Raw genomic sequence first — 15,171 nt, forward strand, 5'->3', positions numbered from 1 at the left:
GATAAACATCACATGCAATCAATATAAGTGATATGATATGGCTATCATCATCTTGTACTTGTGATCTCCATCTCCGAAGTATTGTCATGATCACCATCGTCACCGGCGCGACACCTTGATCACCATCGTAGCATCATTGTCGTCTCGCCAATCTTATGCTTCCACGACTATCACTACCACTTAGTGATAAAGTAAAGCATTACAGCGCAATTGCATTGCATACAATAAAGCAACAACCATATGGCTCCTGCCAGTTGCCGATAACTCGGTTACAAAACATGATCATCTCATACAATAAAATTTAGCATCATGTCTTGACCATATCACATCACAACATGCCCTGCAAAAACAAGTTAGACGTCCTCTACTTTGTTGTTGCAAGTTTTACGTGGCTGCTACGGGCTTAGCAAGAACCTTTTTACCAACGCATCAAAACCACAACGATAGTTCGTCAAGTTGGTGATGTTTTAACCTTCGCAAGGACCGGGCGTAGCCACACTTGGTTCAACTAAAGTTGGAGAAACTGACACCCGCCAGCCACCTGTGTGCAAAGCACGTCGGTAGAACCAGTCTCGCGTAAGCGTACGTGTAATGTCGGTCCAGGGCGCTTCATCCAACAATACCGCCGAACCAAAGTATGACATGCTGGTAAGCATTATGACTTATATCGCCCACAACTCACTTGTGTTCTACTTGTGCACAACATCAATGCATAAAACCTGGCTCGGATGCCACTATTGGGGAACGTAGTAATTTCAAAAAAATTCCTACGCACACGCAAGATCATGGTGATGCATAGCAATGAGAGGGGCGAGTGTTGTCTATGTACCCTCGTAGACCGGAAGCGGAAGCGTTAGCACAACGCGGTTGATGTAGTCGTATGTCTTCACGGACTGACCGATCAAGCACCGAAACTACGGCACCTCCGAGTTCTAGTACACGTTTAGCTCGATGACGATCCTCGGACTCCAATCCAGTAGAATGTTGGGGAAGAGTTCCGTCAGCACGACGACGCGGTGACGATCTTGATGTTCTACCGTCGCAGGGCCTCGCCTAAGCACCGCTACAATATTATCGAGGATTATGGTGGAGGAGGGCACTGCACACGGCTAATAGATCTCAAGGATCAATTGTTGTGTCTTTAGGGTGCCCCCTGCACCCGTATATAAAGGAGCAAGGGAGGAGGAGGCCGGCCCTAGGAGGGGGTGCGCCAAGTGTGGAGTCCTACTAGGACTCCCTAGTCCTAGTAGGATTCTACCTCCCATATGGAATAGGAAAAGAGGAAGGGAAAAGGAGAAGGAAGGAAGGGGGCGCCCCCCTTCCCTAGTCCAATTCGGACCAGACCAAGGGGAGGGGTGCGGCCACCCTTGAGGCCCTTTTCCTTCTTTCCCGTATGGCCCAATAAGGCCCAATGCGTATTCCCGTAACTCTTCGGTACTCTGAAAAATACCCGAATCACTCGGAACCTTTCCGATGTCTGAATATAGTCGTCCAATATATCGATCTTTACGTCTCGACCATTTCGAGACTCCTCATCATGTCTCCGATCTCATCCGGTACTCCGAACTCCTTCGGTACATCAAAACTCATAAACTCATAACATAACTGTCATTGAAACCTTAGGTGTGCGGACCCTATGGGTTCGAGAACAATGTAGACATGATCGAGACACGTCTCCGGTTAATAACCAATAGCGGAACCTGGATGCTCATATTGGCTCCCACATATTCTACGAAGATCTTTATCGGTCAGACCGCATAACAACATACGTTGTTCCCTTTGTCATCGGTATGTTACTTGCCCGAGATTCGATCGTCGGTATCTCAATACCTAGTTCAATCTCGTTACCGGCAAGTCTCTTTACTCGTTCCGTAATACATCATCATGCAACTAACTCATTAATTGCAATGCTTGCAAGGCTTAAGTGATGTGCATTACCGAGAGGGCCCAGAGATACCTCTCCGACAATCGGAGTGACAAATCCTAATCTCGAAATATGCCAACCCAACAAGTACCTTCGGAGACACCTGTAGAGCACCTTTATAATCACCCAGTTACGTTGTGACTTTTAATGGCACACAAAGTGTTCCTCCGGTAAATGGGAGTTGCATAATCTCATAGTCATAGGAACATGTATAAGTCATGAAGAAAGCAATAGCAACAAACTAAACAATCAAGTGCTATGCTAACGAAATGGGTCAAGTCAATCACATCATTCTCCTAATGATGTGATCCCGTTAATCAAATGACAACTCATGTCTATGGTTAGGAAACATAACCATCTTTGATCAACGAGCTAGTCAAGTAGAGGCATACTAGTGACACTCTGTTTGTCTATGTATTCACACATGTATTATGTTTCCGGTTAATACAATTCTAGCATGAATAATAAACATTTATCATGATATTAGGAAATAAATAATAACTTTATTATTGCCTCTAGGGCATATTTCCTTTAATTATATGTGCCCACAAAGCTTCAGATAACAACTCATGCCATCTCCTTGGATTATCTTCAATCTTCTTCTTGATGAGTTTGATCGAAATTTTATTGCTAGACTCAGCTTGTCCATTAGCTTGGGCATAATATGGAGAGGAATTGAGCAACTTTATGTTATAAGATTCGGCAAACTCTCTGACTTGGTGTGACATGAAAGATGAACCTTGATCTGTTGTTAACGTTTGAGGAATACCGAATCTATGAATAATGTGCTCAGTTATGAATTGAATTACCTTTGTATGTGTCATGTTCTTGAGAGGTACTGCTTCAGACCATTTAGTGAAATAATCAGTTGCCACCAATACGAACCAATGTCCCTTTGAGGAAGATGGATGAATTTTCCCAATAAATTCTAAACCCCATCCTCTGAAGGGCCATGGCTTGATAATAGGATGCAACATAGCAGCAGGAGCCAATTGAATATCACCAAAGTTTTGACAAGCTTCACACCCTTTATAATATCTGAAGCAGTCCTTAACCATAGTCGACCAATAAAACCCAGCACGTCGCAATAACCATTTCATCTTGGGAGCCGACTGGTGAGTGCCACAAATGCCTTCATGTACTTCTCCCATAGCAACTCTTGCCTGGTCCTCATCCAAACACTTTAGAAGAACATCATCTCTTATTGTAGACTTGAAAGCCATACGCCGAACAGCCCTGTCCACCCTTTCACTCGGATTGCACAAGTAATCAACAATGGGCTTCCTCCAGTCGGGATTGTCACCTGCACTAGATTTTTTATTAATGACCGAATCAGTGGGTTCTGGTTCGGCCTCTTCTATACTGGTAAGACAAGACATTGGACTTTGAGAAATATGAAACATGCCATAATCAACATGGTATCCAGATGCTTGTTGTGCCAACTCATTTGCTTTCTAGTTGTCATGTCTAGATATATGTGCAATGCTAAAACAATCCAAAGTAGAGATTATATCTAAACATTTATCAAGATAAACATTAAGTGATTCATCCAAACACTGAAGGACTTTGGATATTTGCTGCACCACTAGTAACGAATCACCATAAGCCTCAGTATGTGTAACACCTATAGCAAGTAACATCTCTAGGCCGAATAACAATGCTTCATATTCGGCTTGATTGTTTGTTCAAAAATATTCTAAGCGGCATGAGGCCTCAAAAACAGCACCATGAGGAGATATATAAACAATACCAACACCTTGGCCATTGCTACAAACTGAACCATCAAAGTATAATCTCCATGGTACTAATGAAACAAGGTTCATATCAACATCATTCTTGTCATTAATCCGATGTTCAACAATGAAATTAGCAACAATTTGGCCTTTCATGGATTTTAGAGATTCATAAGCCAAATCATATTCAATCAAAGCATAAGCCCACTTGCCAATTCTACCACTAAGAATTGGCCTATGCACCATGTATTTAATGACATCGGTTTGACAAGCTACTACACAAACACTCGGCACTAAATAATGTCTCAGTTTTGTGCAAGCATAATATAAGCATAGACATAATTTCTCAATAAATGTATACCTTGTCTCTGCGTCCAATAAGCGGTGGCTCAAATAAGTGATGGCATGCTCTTTTCCTTCGGTCTCTTGAGTTAGAACATCACCAATAACTCCTTCCTCTGCTGCAATGTAAAGTCTGAAGGGTTCCCTATGCTTGGGTGCTTTCATCACCGAAGGAGTGCACAAATAATTCTTGATCATATCAAACGCTTCTTGTTGTTTTGCCCCCCAAGTGAAATCAGCATCATTCTTTAACTGAAGGATAGGAGTAAATGCATCAATTTTCCCTGATAGATTAGCTATGAACCTTCTCAAATAATTGACCTTGCCAAGGAACTTTTGCATATCTCTCTTGCATGTTGGAGCCTCCACTTTATGTATGGCCTCTATCTTTTTGGGATCAATCTCTATGCCATCTTCATGAATAATGAAACCCAAAAACTTGCCAGCTGATACGCCGAATGCACACTTTAAAGGATTCATCTTCAGTCCATACTTTTTCATTCTTTCGAAAGCTAAACGCAAATCGGCCAAGTGAGATTCAAAAGCATCCGATTTGACAACAATATCATCAATATAAACTTCAAGTATGACACCGAGTAAATCATGAAAAATTAAATTCATAGCCCTTTGATACGTGGCTCCAGCATTTTTTAATCTGAATGTCATCACAGTCCACTCTAATAAACCAAGGAAACAAGGACATCGGAAAGCCGTTTTGTACATGTCCTCTTCGGCCATAAAAATTTGATTGTATCCGGCATTACCATCTAGAAAGCTAATAACCTTATGCCCAGAAGCATCATTAATAAGCATATCGGCTATTGGCATAGGATACTCATCTTTGGGTGTAGCCCTATTCAAATCTCTGAAATCAATGCACACCCTCAACTTGTTGGATCCTTTCTTCTCCACTGGGACAATGTTAGAAATCCACTCGGCATACCTGCAAGGTCGAATGAAATTAGCTTCAAGCAGTCGACCGATCTCTTCCTTGATCCGGTCATATGTTTTTGGATTAAATTTTCTGGCCGACTATTTATAAGGTCTAAAACCGGCCTTTATAGGCAACCGATGCTCCACTAGCTCTCGGCTTAACCCTGACATCTCATGATATTCCCATGCAAAGCAACAAACATATTCTTTCAATAGCTCGATTAACTTAGCCTTACAATCGGCTTTCAAATTTTTGTTTATAAATGTCGGTCGAGTGACTGAACCATCTCCAATATCTACCTCTTCTAACAGATCGGCTGATGTAAAACCTTGTCCAAGTTTATCCATGTCATCCAACTCCTCTATAGACTCATACATATCGTTCTCACTGGACCGATACTTTACAAGACGTTTTTGTAACCACTCGGAATTAGGATCCATTTAAACATATCATACCTTGGAGCCGATTGCATTCAGTCGGCTTTAAAGAGACAGGCACAAAACCATTCTTGGTCGCGCTAAGAAAATCAAATTTTGATAAGTCACGTCCCATCAAGCAAGTAGCATTGGGATGTTGCCAATCCACCGATGCATCGGCCAAAGCAACACAGGCTGAGTTATCCGCATGAATGACTTCTACTTCATCATCAACCCACTGAATCAAAAACTGGTGCATAGTGGATGGCACGCACTGGTTTGCATGAACCCAATCACGGCCTTGTATAGCGTTGTAGTTACCTTGCACCTCAGCGACAAAGAATGCAGTAGCCAAAGTTTTGCTTCCGACTGTAAGCTCCACATACATTACACCTTTGGCTTCAGTTTTCTCTTTGCCTTGAAACCCGTTGAGCACCATATTGGTCTTGATCAATTCTTCATCAGGCAAACCCAATTTCTTGAAGACCGAATATGGCATAAGATTTACCACAGCACCTCCATCCACAAGCATCCGAGTGAGCGGCGACCCATTGATATGACCTCTGAGATATAACGGTTCAGATGCGTTACTGGTTCTTTTGGCTTCTCGAATATTGCATTTTTAGGGCCAAAATCCAGCTGAGCCACTTCCCCTTCCTCATCTACAGCACGAAACTCAGTAGGTAAGTAATACACCATATTGATATCCATACCTTCATGAACCGGCGTAGACTCATAGTCCAACATATCAGCCTCCTTCTCGAGTGCATCCACCAATTCTGAAATTTGTCCGAGTGAAGAGGAAGCAATAGGTAACATAGACGATGCAATGATTGTGTCGTCCTCTTCTGGTAATGTAGGTGCTGCTGTGATCGGTGTAGAAGCCACTGCATCTTGTATTTGTTTGGGCCTCCACACTTGTTTTGTAGGTACCATAGGCCGACTGTCATTGAACAACTTATCCCTTTGCTTCTCGGCCTCTTGTTCTGCCATTTCTTGACTCCTTAACCTTTGTAGTTTCCTTTTTTGTGTCTTTGTTAGCCCTGGAGGACACCACTTTGGCTAAGCGTATTTAGGATTTCTCGTTTTTACTTGGCTAGTGCTTGCTTCATGGTCATTAGCCGAGTGCTTTGGCGCGATAGCAAGTATCAGCTCAGTCGGATTGCTATGCACAATCGGCTGCCGTATGGCGAACGTTTCGGTGCCCAAGATAAGTGAGTGGGCATCCATTTTCTCCTTGCCTTTTCCCGACTCAACTGCTGCAACACTTGGTGAATTAACACGCCATTCTTTTCGACTTTCCAGATGCATGAAATTTCCACTTGGGCGCACCTTTTTACTCTGATGGAATCCACTCGGATGGATGTCACTTGGATGGAATCCACTCGGATGGAATTCAGTCGGATGGAATCTACTTGGCCACATTTCTTCACTTGGATAGCTTCCACCTGGGTGTATTCTTACACTCGGATAGTTTCCATCCGATCGCATGTTTTGACCAGCCGACCGATAGTTACTGATGTTCAGTCGGCCATTATATGTATATTCAAGTCGGTCCCAAACAGTTTGCCTCTTCTCTTCTGGAAATAACGCCTTTGGTCCACTCGGTTTCATATACCGACTGAACATATCATCTGATGGTGACCTTGGTCGCTTCAACTGTGATGGCTGGTTAGAGCTGGAACCAACCGACTGATTAGCATACTTGGACAGCAACATATCAAAAGTTGGCTTGATCCGCTTGCGTTGCACTTTAGCTTCATTCCTCTTCCACTTGCCAACTTCTGGACTCTTGGGTTTGACAAATTTAACTCGAGTATTTTCTTGCACTTGTGGTTGCCCCCCGAGTGTAGGATTCTTGATGGTGATTTTGATTACTTCCTTGCCATCGGGCTTCTTATCAAGCACAACATGTCTCCCCAAGACCGTGATGCCTTCCTTGTCTTTCCTGGGCTCACCAATAATGATATTAGCTTTATTAGCAGATTCGGCTACCTCCGACCGAATGAGTAGCTTCTTCCCCTCCAAATCCATGGTATTCATTGGAAAGGTTGTTTATCAACTTGCATCTCAGAAAATTTCAATCGTTCGTCATTAATGGCCGATTGTATCTGTCGTCGAAAAACATTGCAATCGTTAGTAGCATGAGAAAAAGAATTATGATACTTGCAATAAGCACGCCGTTTTAGCTCTTCAAACGGCGGTAAAGTATGAGATATTCTAATAATCTTAGCCTGCAGCAAAGCATCAAATATTCTATCACACTTAGCAATGTTAAAAGTAAACTTCATCTCTTCATCACGATTCTTATGAATCGGTTTCAGATCATGCAAGTAAAGGGTTTGGCCTTAGATGGCCAAACAAATTCAGTAGCAAAAACATATTCCACCGTATTCATCTTTGGACGATCGGCTTTGTATCTATGCACTTCTTTGAGGTCTTTGCTTCGTCTTTCCTGAGCCAAAGCCCTTTGTAAGACTTGGTTGATATTTAAGAACTCATAGCCTTCTAGCTTTTCTCTAATGGGAGTTCTCAAACCACTCAGCACTATGTCTGCCAAGTCCCTCTCGGTTATCATCAAACTAAAACACCGGTTTTTTGTTTCTCTGAATCTCTTGACGTAATCGGAGACCGATTCATCATGCTTCTGTTTAACCGATGTTAGATGTGACAACTTGAGTTCATTGTCGCCGCTATAAAAGTGATCATGAAATTTTTGCTCTAGCTGCGACCAAACTCGAATGGAACCATGTGGTAAAGAAGAAAACCATGAAAATGCGGTACCAGTTAATGATAAAGGAAATAAACGCACTTTCAATTCATTCAATGAGCCTGCCTCGCCCAATTGTGCTAAATATTGACTAACATGCTCCCATGTAGTTTTTGTGCCTTCACCATTAAATTTAACAAAATCTGGAATTTTATATCCTGGAGGGCACTGGATGGCATCAAAATACTCGGGGTACGGCTTTTGGTAAATCCGATTCCAAGGTAACTCAACTCCAAAATTCTCTCGAAGCATCTTAGCCATCTCCTCTCTAAGATTAGCTAGACCATCATCCATAGTGGACGATGAAGCTTGTGGCAGTGGCATAGGAGGAGTAGGGTTACTAGCTGTAGGTAGGAATTGTGACATGTATGTCGACCCATAATTTGGTAGTGGTCGAGTGGTTGTAGCTGTAGGTAGAGTTTGGTTCGGCGTTGCCACCGAACTTGGCATGCTCATAATAGGGTTGATGGGTGCAGTCACAATCTGATTTTTTTTGGGTAGGATAATAAGCCATCGGCACGGGAGGCGCCGATGCAATAGGTAAAGCCATATTAGGGTTTTGCACACTAGCAGCTACACCATCCTTACCACTAGACGATTGAGATATATTCTTCTGAGCATTAGTAGTTTCTATGAAAGTTTGATAGACTAGATTATTACCATCAGCAATACGACTTTCAATCTCAGCCCACTGCTCAGGAGAAAAGGCAATACTTACAGAGGGTTTAACCTGTTCAGTCTCAAGAGGAGGGAACTTGATTTCTTCAATCGGAGTGATGTTGCCTTGGCGATCTTTCTTGAATTTTGCAAGGAACTCCTGCAAGTCTTTCTCCTCGCGCGCCTTGTTGTACTCCTCATAGACTTGGCGATGATCGGCCTATATCTCATCAAGACTGGGCTTAATGATGTTATCGGCGTCTACCTCAGATGGCTTGGGAAGATCGGACATGGTGGATGATGATGATTGATCTTCGGTCCCCAGCGGAGTCACCAAAAAGTGTGTTGACACACGAACACGTCATGTGTACCCTCGACGCCGGGTGTGATGCACCGCAGCTCACGTCGAAGGAGAACCGACCAACAGCGCGATATGCAAGACAGTCGACGGGCGCTTTTGCAGACCCGAAAACCCCACACCCCTGGGAGGGACCCCGTCAGGGAGTGCGGCGGCTATGGGCTACCCTAGGTCGATTCGCTCGCCCCTAGAGCCTCGGTATTCGCAGCTCTCAAACACGAAGTATAGCGAAGAACGAGAGAGAAAAACGGTGGAGAGATAAAACGTAGATGAAAAGTAGTATATTGATTTGTTCGATTGTGTGTTATTCAATTGGCCATCACCCCAACATATATAAGAGGCGGCTGAACTTCCCGTACAAGCAAAGGATTCATCTAGGCTTTCCTTACAAAAAATTACATCAATTCACGTCCTAGAGTCCTAGTTCTATTCCAACTCGGATTCAGTCTGAATTTGGCCCAACTTCTGTCTTCCTCCTTGCGCGGGCCGCCGAGCTTGCATATGATCTCCGATCAAGACGGCCCAAATATGAAACTTGTGCACCTCGACGAGACGAACAATTCTTACGTTGAACACTTTTCCAAATAAGACCATCTTGAATATTCTACGAAGCCATCTTTAATATCCAGTCGGACCGGGTCATGTAACGGATTGGATTGTCCAAGTCTCGTAGTGAACTTACAGGCCGTATACTATCTCATATGATAATGACTCCAAACCAAAGTTCACCGTATTGACGATGCGCACAACTTTCGTGTTGATCACTTTTCCATCCGAGGTCATCTGGATTACCTTTCAAGCACATCTTCAGTTTCACTCGGATCCGAGCTCATCCACTCGGATATTAGAGTTTTTCGTCCGACTGGACCTTTTCACTCGGATGTTAGAGTCTTTCACTCGGATGACTATAATTTCACTCGGAAGATAATCTTTCACTTGGATGACTATATTTCGCTCGGAAGGCAATATCTTACTCGAACGTCAAGTTTTCATTCCGACGGTAATCTTTTCACTTTGCATAACTTCACTCGGATGATAATTTCACTCGGATTACTATATTTTCACTCGGAAGCCAATCATTTACTCGATCGATAAGTTTTCACTCGACCTTTTACTCGATCGGTAGGTTTTCACTCGGATGGCAAACTTTTCACTCGGATTTTCCGACTGAAAACACATCCTGATCTTGATTTGACTCTCCAGGTTGCATACGACCTCTGATTGAGACAAATTTTGTATGAAAAACAACCGGCTCGACGAGACGAAACTTTTTCGTGTTGAAGGTTTTTCAATTCAAGGCCGTCTTGATGACCGAATTACTCGTGCAATCTATTAGACAAGTGTGTGGCACCTCGCGCCATATTTTCGTTAAGGTTCGGTCTGCAGTGTATTGCCTCTAACTTTTGCATATGAACTCGGATTGAGATGATTTATATATTAAAATCGATTGCCTCGACGAGACGAAGACAATTCCTTAAGAGCGATCCTTCATCCGAGGTCATCTTGAAGATGTGATTGGCCAAAAACCACTCGGAACATTGAATTATGCCACTCGGAGTATAGTTTCGGTCCGTAAGATAAGGTCGAATGAATATAACCGAAACATCAAAGTTGTTTCACTCGGCGACGTGAATCTTTTCATGCCGAAAACCCGTTCACTCGAAACCATCTTCATTGCAATCTGTATCTTGCCAAAATCAGGTGTCAACACCCTTTTCTTACGAGATGGAGTCGATCGATCGAGGGATCCGTGGGGGTGAATACTGAAAGTGATGCTCAACAAGTTAGTATATTATGAGAATTGGCGGATTATGATAGAATGGTAATAGCCGGCATTTTGCAGGAGATTCAGGAGCTCGATGCAAATTTTCAGAGCTTCCAAACAAGATTTATTAGTAGGGATGTGAACAAATGGCTCACATGTGTGTTAAACATGCAAGTGAATCTGGGAAGAGGTGTTGAAATATGGGCCCATGTAGGTGTGATGACAGGGGTGATGGGAAGTTTAGTCACACCCCGCTAGTGAAGAACGAGTTGGACCTCTTTATAAGGGATTCTCTTTCACATCCTATCGAAGCTTGAGAAGAGAAGAGGCCCTCGCGCACTCCTCCTTCGTTGCCGCCTCGCCACGCCACGGGTTTGAGTCGAGCTAAGCTCACACCTATGCGCTTATTTTTGCCGGTCAGAAACGGAGAGTCTTTGACAGGCGGACCACGATCTGAGATGTCAGATCATGGGATGTTACCGACTTGGGCGTGGGTTCGGCTCACGTCTCTCCACCCGAATGCACATATATATATGTGAGGTGTTGGCCAACCCTAGCCGCCATGAACAAATCGCATCTGCTCCATGCACACCACCCCTGTCGTTCCTTTTGTCGTTGCTGCCATCGCCAACTTCATCCCGTTCACCGCATACATGGTCGAGGGGAGAGCAGGCCTTCAAAACCCACCTCTTCAGATCCTGTACGGGAGAGGGGCGATTAGGTTTTTGGAGAGCGACTACGCGACTGCTCGTCTCCGATCGACTACTTCCTCTATGTTGCGTCGTCTTCGTCATCACCATGTCCAGCGACACCTAGGGATGAAAATGGAGTGGAAACTTTCCGTTTTTCCGGAGATATGAAAACGGAAATGGAAATTTGCAAAATGGAAGTGGAAATGGAATTTTTTACGCGGAAACGGAAACAAAAACGCAGCAGTGTTTTCCGGTGGAACTTGCATGGAAACGGAACTTTCCGTTTCCGTGAATATGGAATTTCTGTTTTTACAATAGACCTATAGCTACGACCACTAAAGAGAACACAATGACACAATTAGTAGAATGGATCTAAGACCCAACTGCTACTACAACACATGTACGCAGCTTGATCATATACGCAATTGTCTGGTATTACTACAACACTATGCTAAGTTGCTATTATTTTGTAGTGGTGTGAACAACTCATTAAATTTGTTTTTTTGTGTGTGTATTTCTCTATGATTCAAGGGGTTTCTGAAGTTCCGATCGATGCCTATTTTTGTTTCCATATCTGCTTTGTATTTGCTCCGTGTCCGTTTTCGGTAGTATCTGTTTCCGTATTCATTTCTGGGGTTTCTGTATTCGTTTTTGCTTCTGCAAAAAAATGTGAAAACATTTATGATAGCACTCAGTTTCGTCCGTTTCCGCTCCGTTTTCATCCCTAGCGACACCGAACGTGTCGCTGCCGAGAAGGCCGCCGCTGACCAGAAGGCGGTCGAGGAGGCCACCGCCGGCGCTGCTGCTACGGCCAACTGGACGGTATAACATGTTTATCCCGCTCTTGTTTTTTTTGTCTTAGCCATACTAGCTATTTGTATAGATATTTCTACTATATGTGTAGTACGTGCTTATTTAGATCGCAATCAGTATATCATTAATTTTGTCAATGCCATGTTCATGATTATTTTCTGAATTAAAATAATTGAAAAATTGCCTATTTACTCAGCACGAGGTGTCTTTGGGTAAACTGTATTCCATCTTTTCTTGCTGATGTTCTGCGGCATGATTGTAATTCTGGCTAAGCATCAATTAATAAGCCCGTTGATTCGAAAAAAAGGAGTGAGGTTCGGCATCAGCTAATATATCGGACCAGGCTATGATCTGATTTGTGTTTTTGTAGGTTGAAGCCCTGATCATATTGATCCCCGGTTATCAATTCATCATCATCTGAATTCTCGACAACCTTTCTGCCAGGACACCAAATTGACGCAGTTACCGCTAACTGCATGCCGACCGATGCCACATGCTCAATCCAGTAATAAGCAAACAAATACATGAACTGGACGGAACATGCATTCGGAATATAAGCACATTTGAAGCTATCACGGATGCATATGCATACGATCGAGTCCAAATGAAAAGAGGCAATCAACCCTGACGCGCCAGCTCGGAAGCACATGCACGGCCCCATCTCATCTCACACCGCTTTCCCATTGGAGGCGAGCAATCAGATTCACAATCTCCCTCTATAAATACCACTCGCCATGCACACACCCACTCACACACAGAGCAAGCGCACATCACAAGCACAAGCAGCTCGATCGCACTAGCTTTGCTGCACGACCTGCTAGCTCCGTCGCAAATGGCCATGGCACCCAGAGCGCTGCTCCTCCTGGCCGTCGGGCTCATGGTCGTGGCCTCGGCGAGCGCCCACGGCGGCTACGGGTCGTGCCCCAAGGACGGGCTGAAGGCGAAGGCGTGCGTGAGCGTGCTGGGCCTGCTCAGGGTCAATGTCAACCAGCCGCGCGACGAGCACTGCTGCTCGCTCCTCGACGGGCTCGTCGGTCTGGACGCGGCGCTCTGCCTCTGCACGAATCTCCATGTCAACTTGCTCGACCACAACCTCGACCTCCCCGTCGACCTACGCCTCATTCTCAACAACTGCGGCAAGGTCTGCCCCACCGATTTTCAGTGCCCACACCACTAGATCGAGTATCTTGATGTTGTCATGCCTGGATTTTTGAGCCTTGTTTGTTTATTTGTTGGTACAATGTTGTATTCTTTTGTTTCCCATGATTATTTTGGTTGAATGTTCATCGAATAAAATCAAAAGGTTATTCGTTTCGTGAAGTCGGGCTTTTGGCACTTTGATATCGCCATTGTTAATTACCTGACCAATACTCATGCGCGCGTCAACTAAATGAACGGCCCAACCTGAAAAGTGAAACGGAATTACTGTACACACAACAGTTGCTGGCCGAACTCTGGATGATTGAAGAATCGAATGGTGCTGTTCACCTTTGCTCTACGCATCGATGGCTTGATGTGCTGCATCATCTGAAGATCATTCAGAACCCGTCGGCTGTGTAGCAGTGCTCAAAGTTAAAACATTATGGACCAGCAAAAGGATATTATATTCGTATCTGGATAATACTCTAATGTTTCTAAGCAACATGAGATCTTCGACTGTTCTACAAGGGTATACGGTGGGATATATAAATGCATAAAAGCTTGGCCCTTGCGGACTTTTCTTGGGAAAAAGAAGATATGTTAATGCGGAGGAAATTGCACAAATCATCAACTGTTGAGGTAAACCTTGCATAAAACATCGTACCATGCAGGTTTGTTGCAAAAAACACACCATCTATTAGTATAATCTGTTGCAGCTAGCTCTAATCCACTGTTTAATTCCGTTGACATGATTCGGTGGGTGAGTCCCGCTTGTAAGTGTACGTGTGGCAAAAAACGGCCACACCGGTCAGCTTACTAAAGCGGCCAATATCACCCAAATCAGTGGTCAAAATTAACCAAAAATAATTAGATCAGTACTAGTTACATATATGACTTATTGGATTTCTTTGCGTTTTCTTGAAAACATGGAACTTTGAATAATTTCATTGTATGAACCAACTAAACTACCAAATCCTCTCAAACATGTGACCTCCTTAAGGTAAAAAATATATTCTAATACCGGCATACGTATATAATTTACTATGTTTTTTTAGATTTTTGTATAACATTGAATTTTGATACAAAAATTTGAATGGTGGTCAGCTGATGTGGTCAGCGGAGGAAAACCCAACTACATGTGTGGAAACATAAACACCAAATTGATCCCTAGTCATGCCTCTGCAACTAGCTCATGTATTGATGATGATCTTGCTCTCCTGATCATGAGCATTGTTATAGTAACAAAGCTGTTATCAATAATGAGAACATATTGTTATCAAAACAATGGTGTTGGATAGACCTAACTTATGAATTACTAAGAGATCGTATTGTTATTATGTTGTCGGTATTTTCATATAAAGTGTTAACGTTTACTTAGTTCCTTAGACCATGAGAATATTGCAAGATAACATACCAAGTAGTTACTTTGGGGTTACCGAACGTCACTCTGTAACTGGGTGACGATAAAAGTATCTTACGGGTATACCGAAAACATATGTCTCAGTATCGATTGTTCAAGACTGAGATTTGCTCCTCTGGTGATGGAGAGATACTCTTTGGACCCACTCGGTGTTACGGTCATTATTGTCTGGCCAGACACATGATATGTACATCACAGGGATACCAA

The 15,171-nt window shown here is 43.4% G+C and overlaps 1 protein-coding gene across 1 annotated transcript; it reads left to right on the forward strand.

The window, feature by feature from the left end:
* Positions 1 to 13,159: 13,159 nt before the first annotated feature.
* LOC119293494 (cortical cell-delineating protein-like) lies at positions 13,160 to 13,724 on the forward strand. The gene has a single exon (XM_037571985.1). It carries the CDS (start codon positions 13,237 to 13,239, stop codon positions 13,579 to 13,581), a length of 345 nt encoding a protein of 114 aa, XP_037427882.1. The 5' UTR covers positions 13,160 to 13,236; the 3' UTR covers positions 13,582 to 13,724.
* The last annotated feature ends 1,447 nt before the right edge of the window (positions 13,725 to 15,171 follow it).

Source organism: Triticum dicoccoides, chromosome 1A, assembly GCF_002162155.2.
Source record: "Triticum dicoccoides isolate Atlit2015 ecotype Zavitan chromosome 1A, WEW_v2.0, whole genome shotgun sequence".
NCBI lineage: Eukaryota > Viridiplantae > Streptophyta > Magnoliopsida > Poales > Poaceae > Triticum > Triticum dicoccoides.

What these genes read in the sequence shown, in the direction of transcription:
- LOC119293494 (XM_037571985.1), top strand. Translation starts at nt 13,237, where the DNA reads ATGGCCATGGCACCCAGAGCGCTGCTCCTCCTGGCCGTCGGGCTCATG.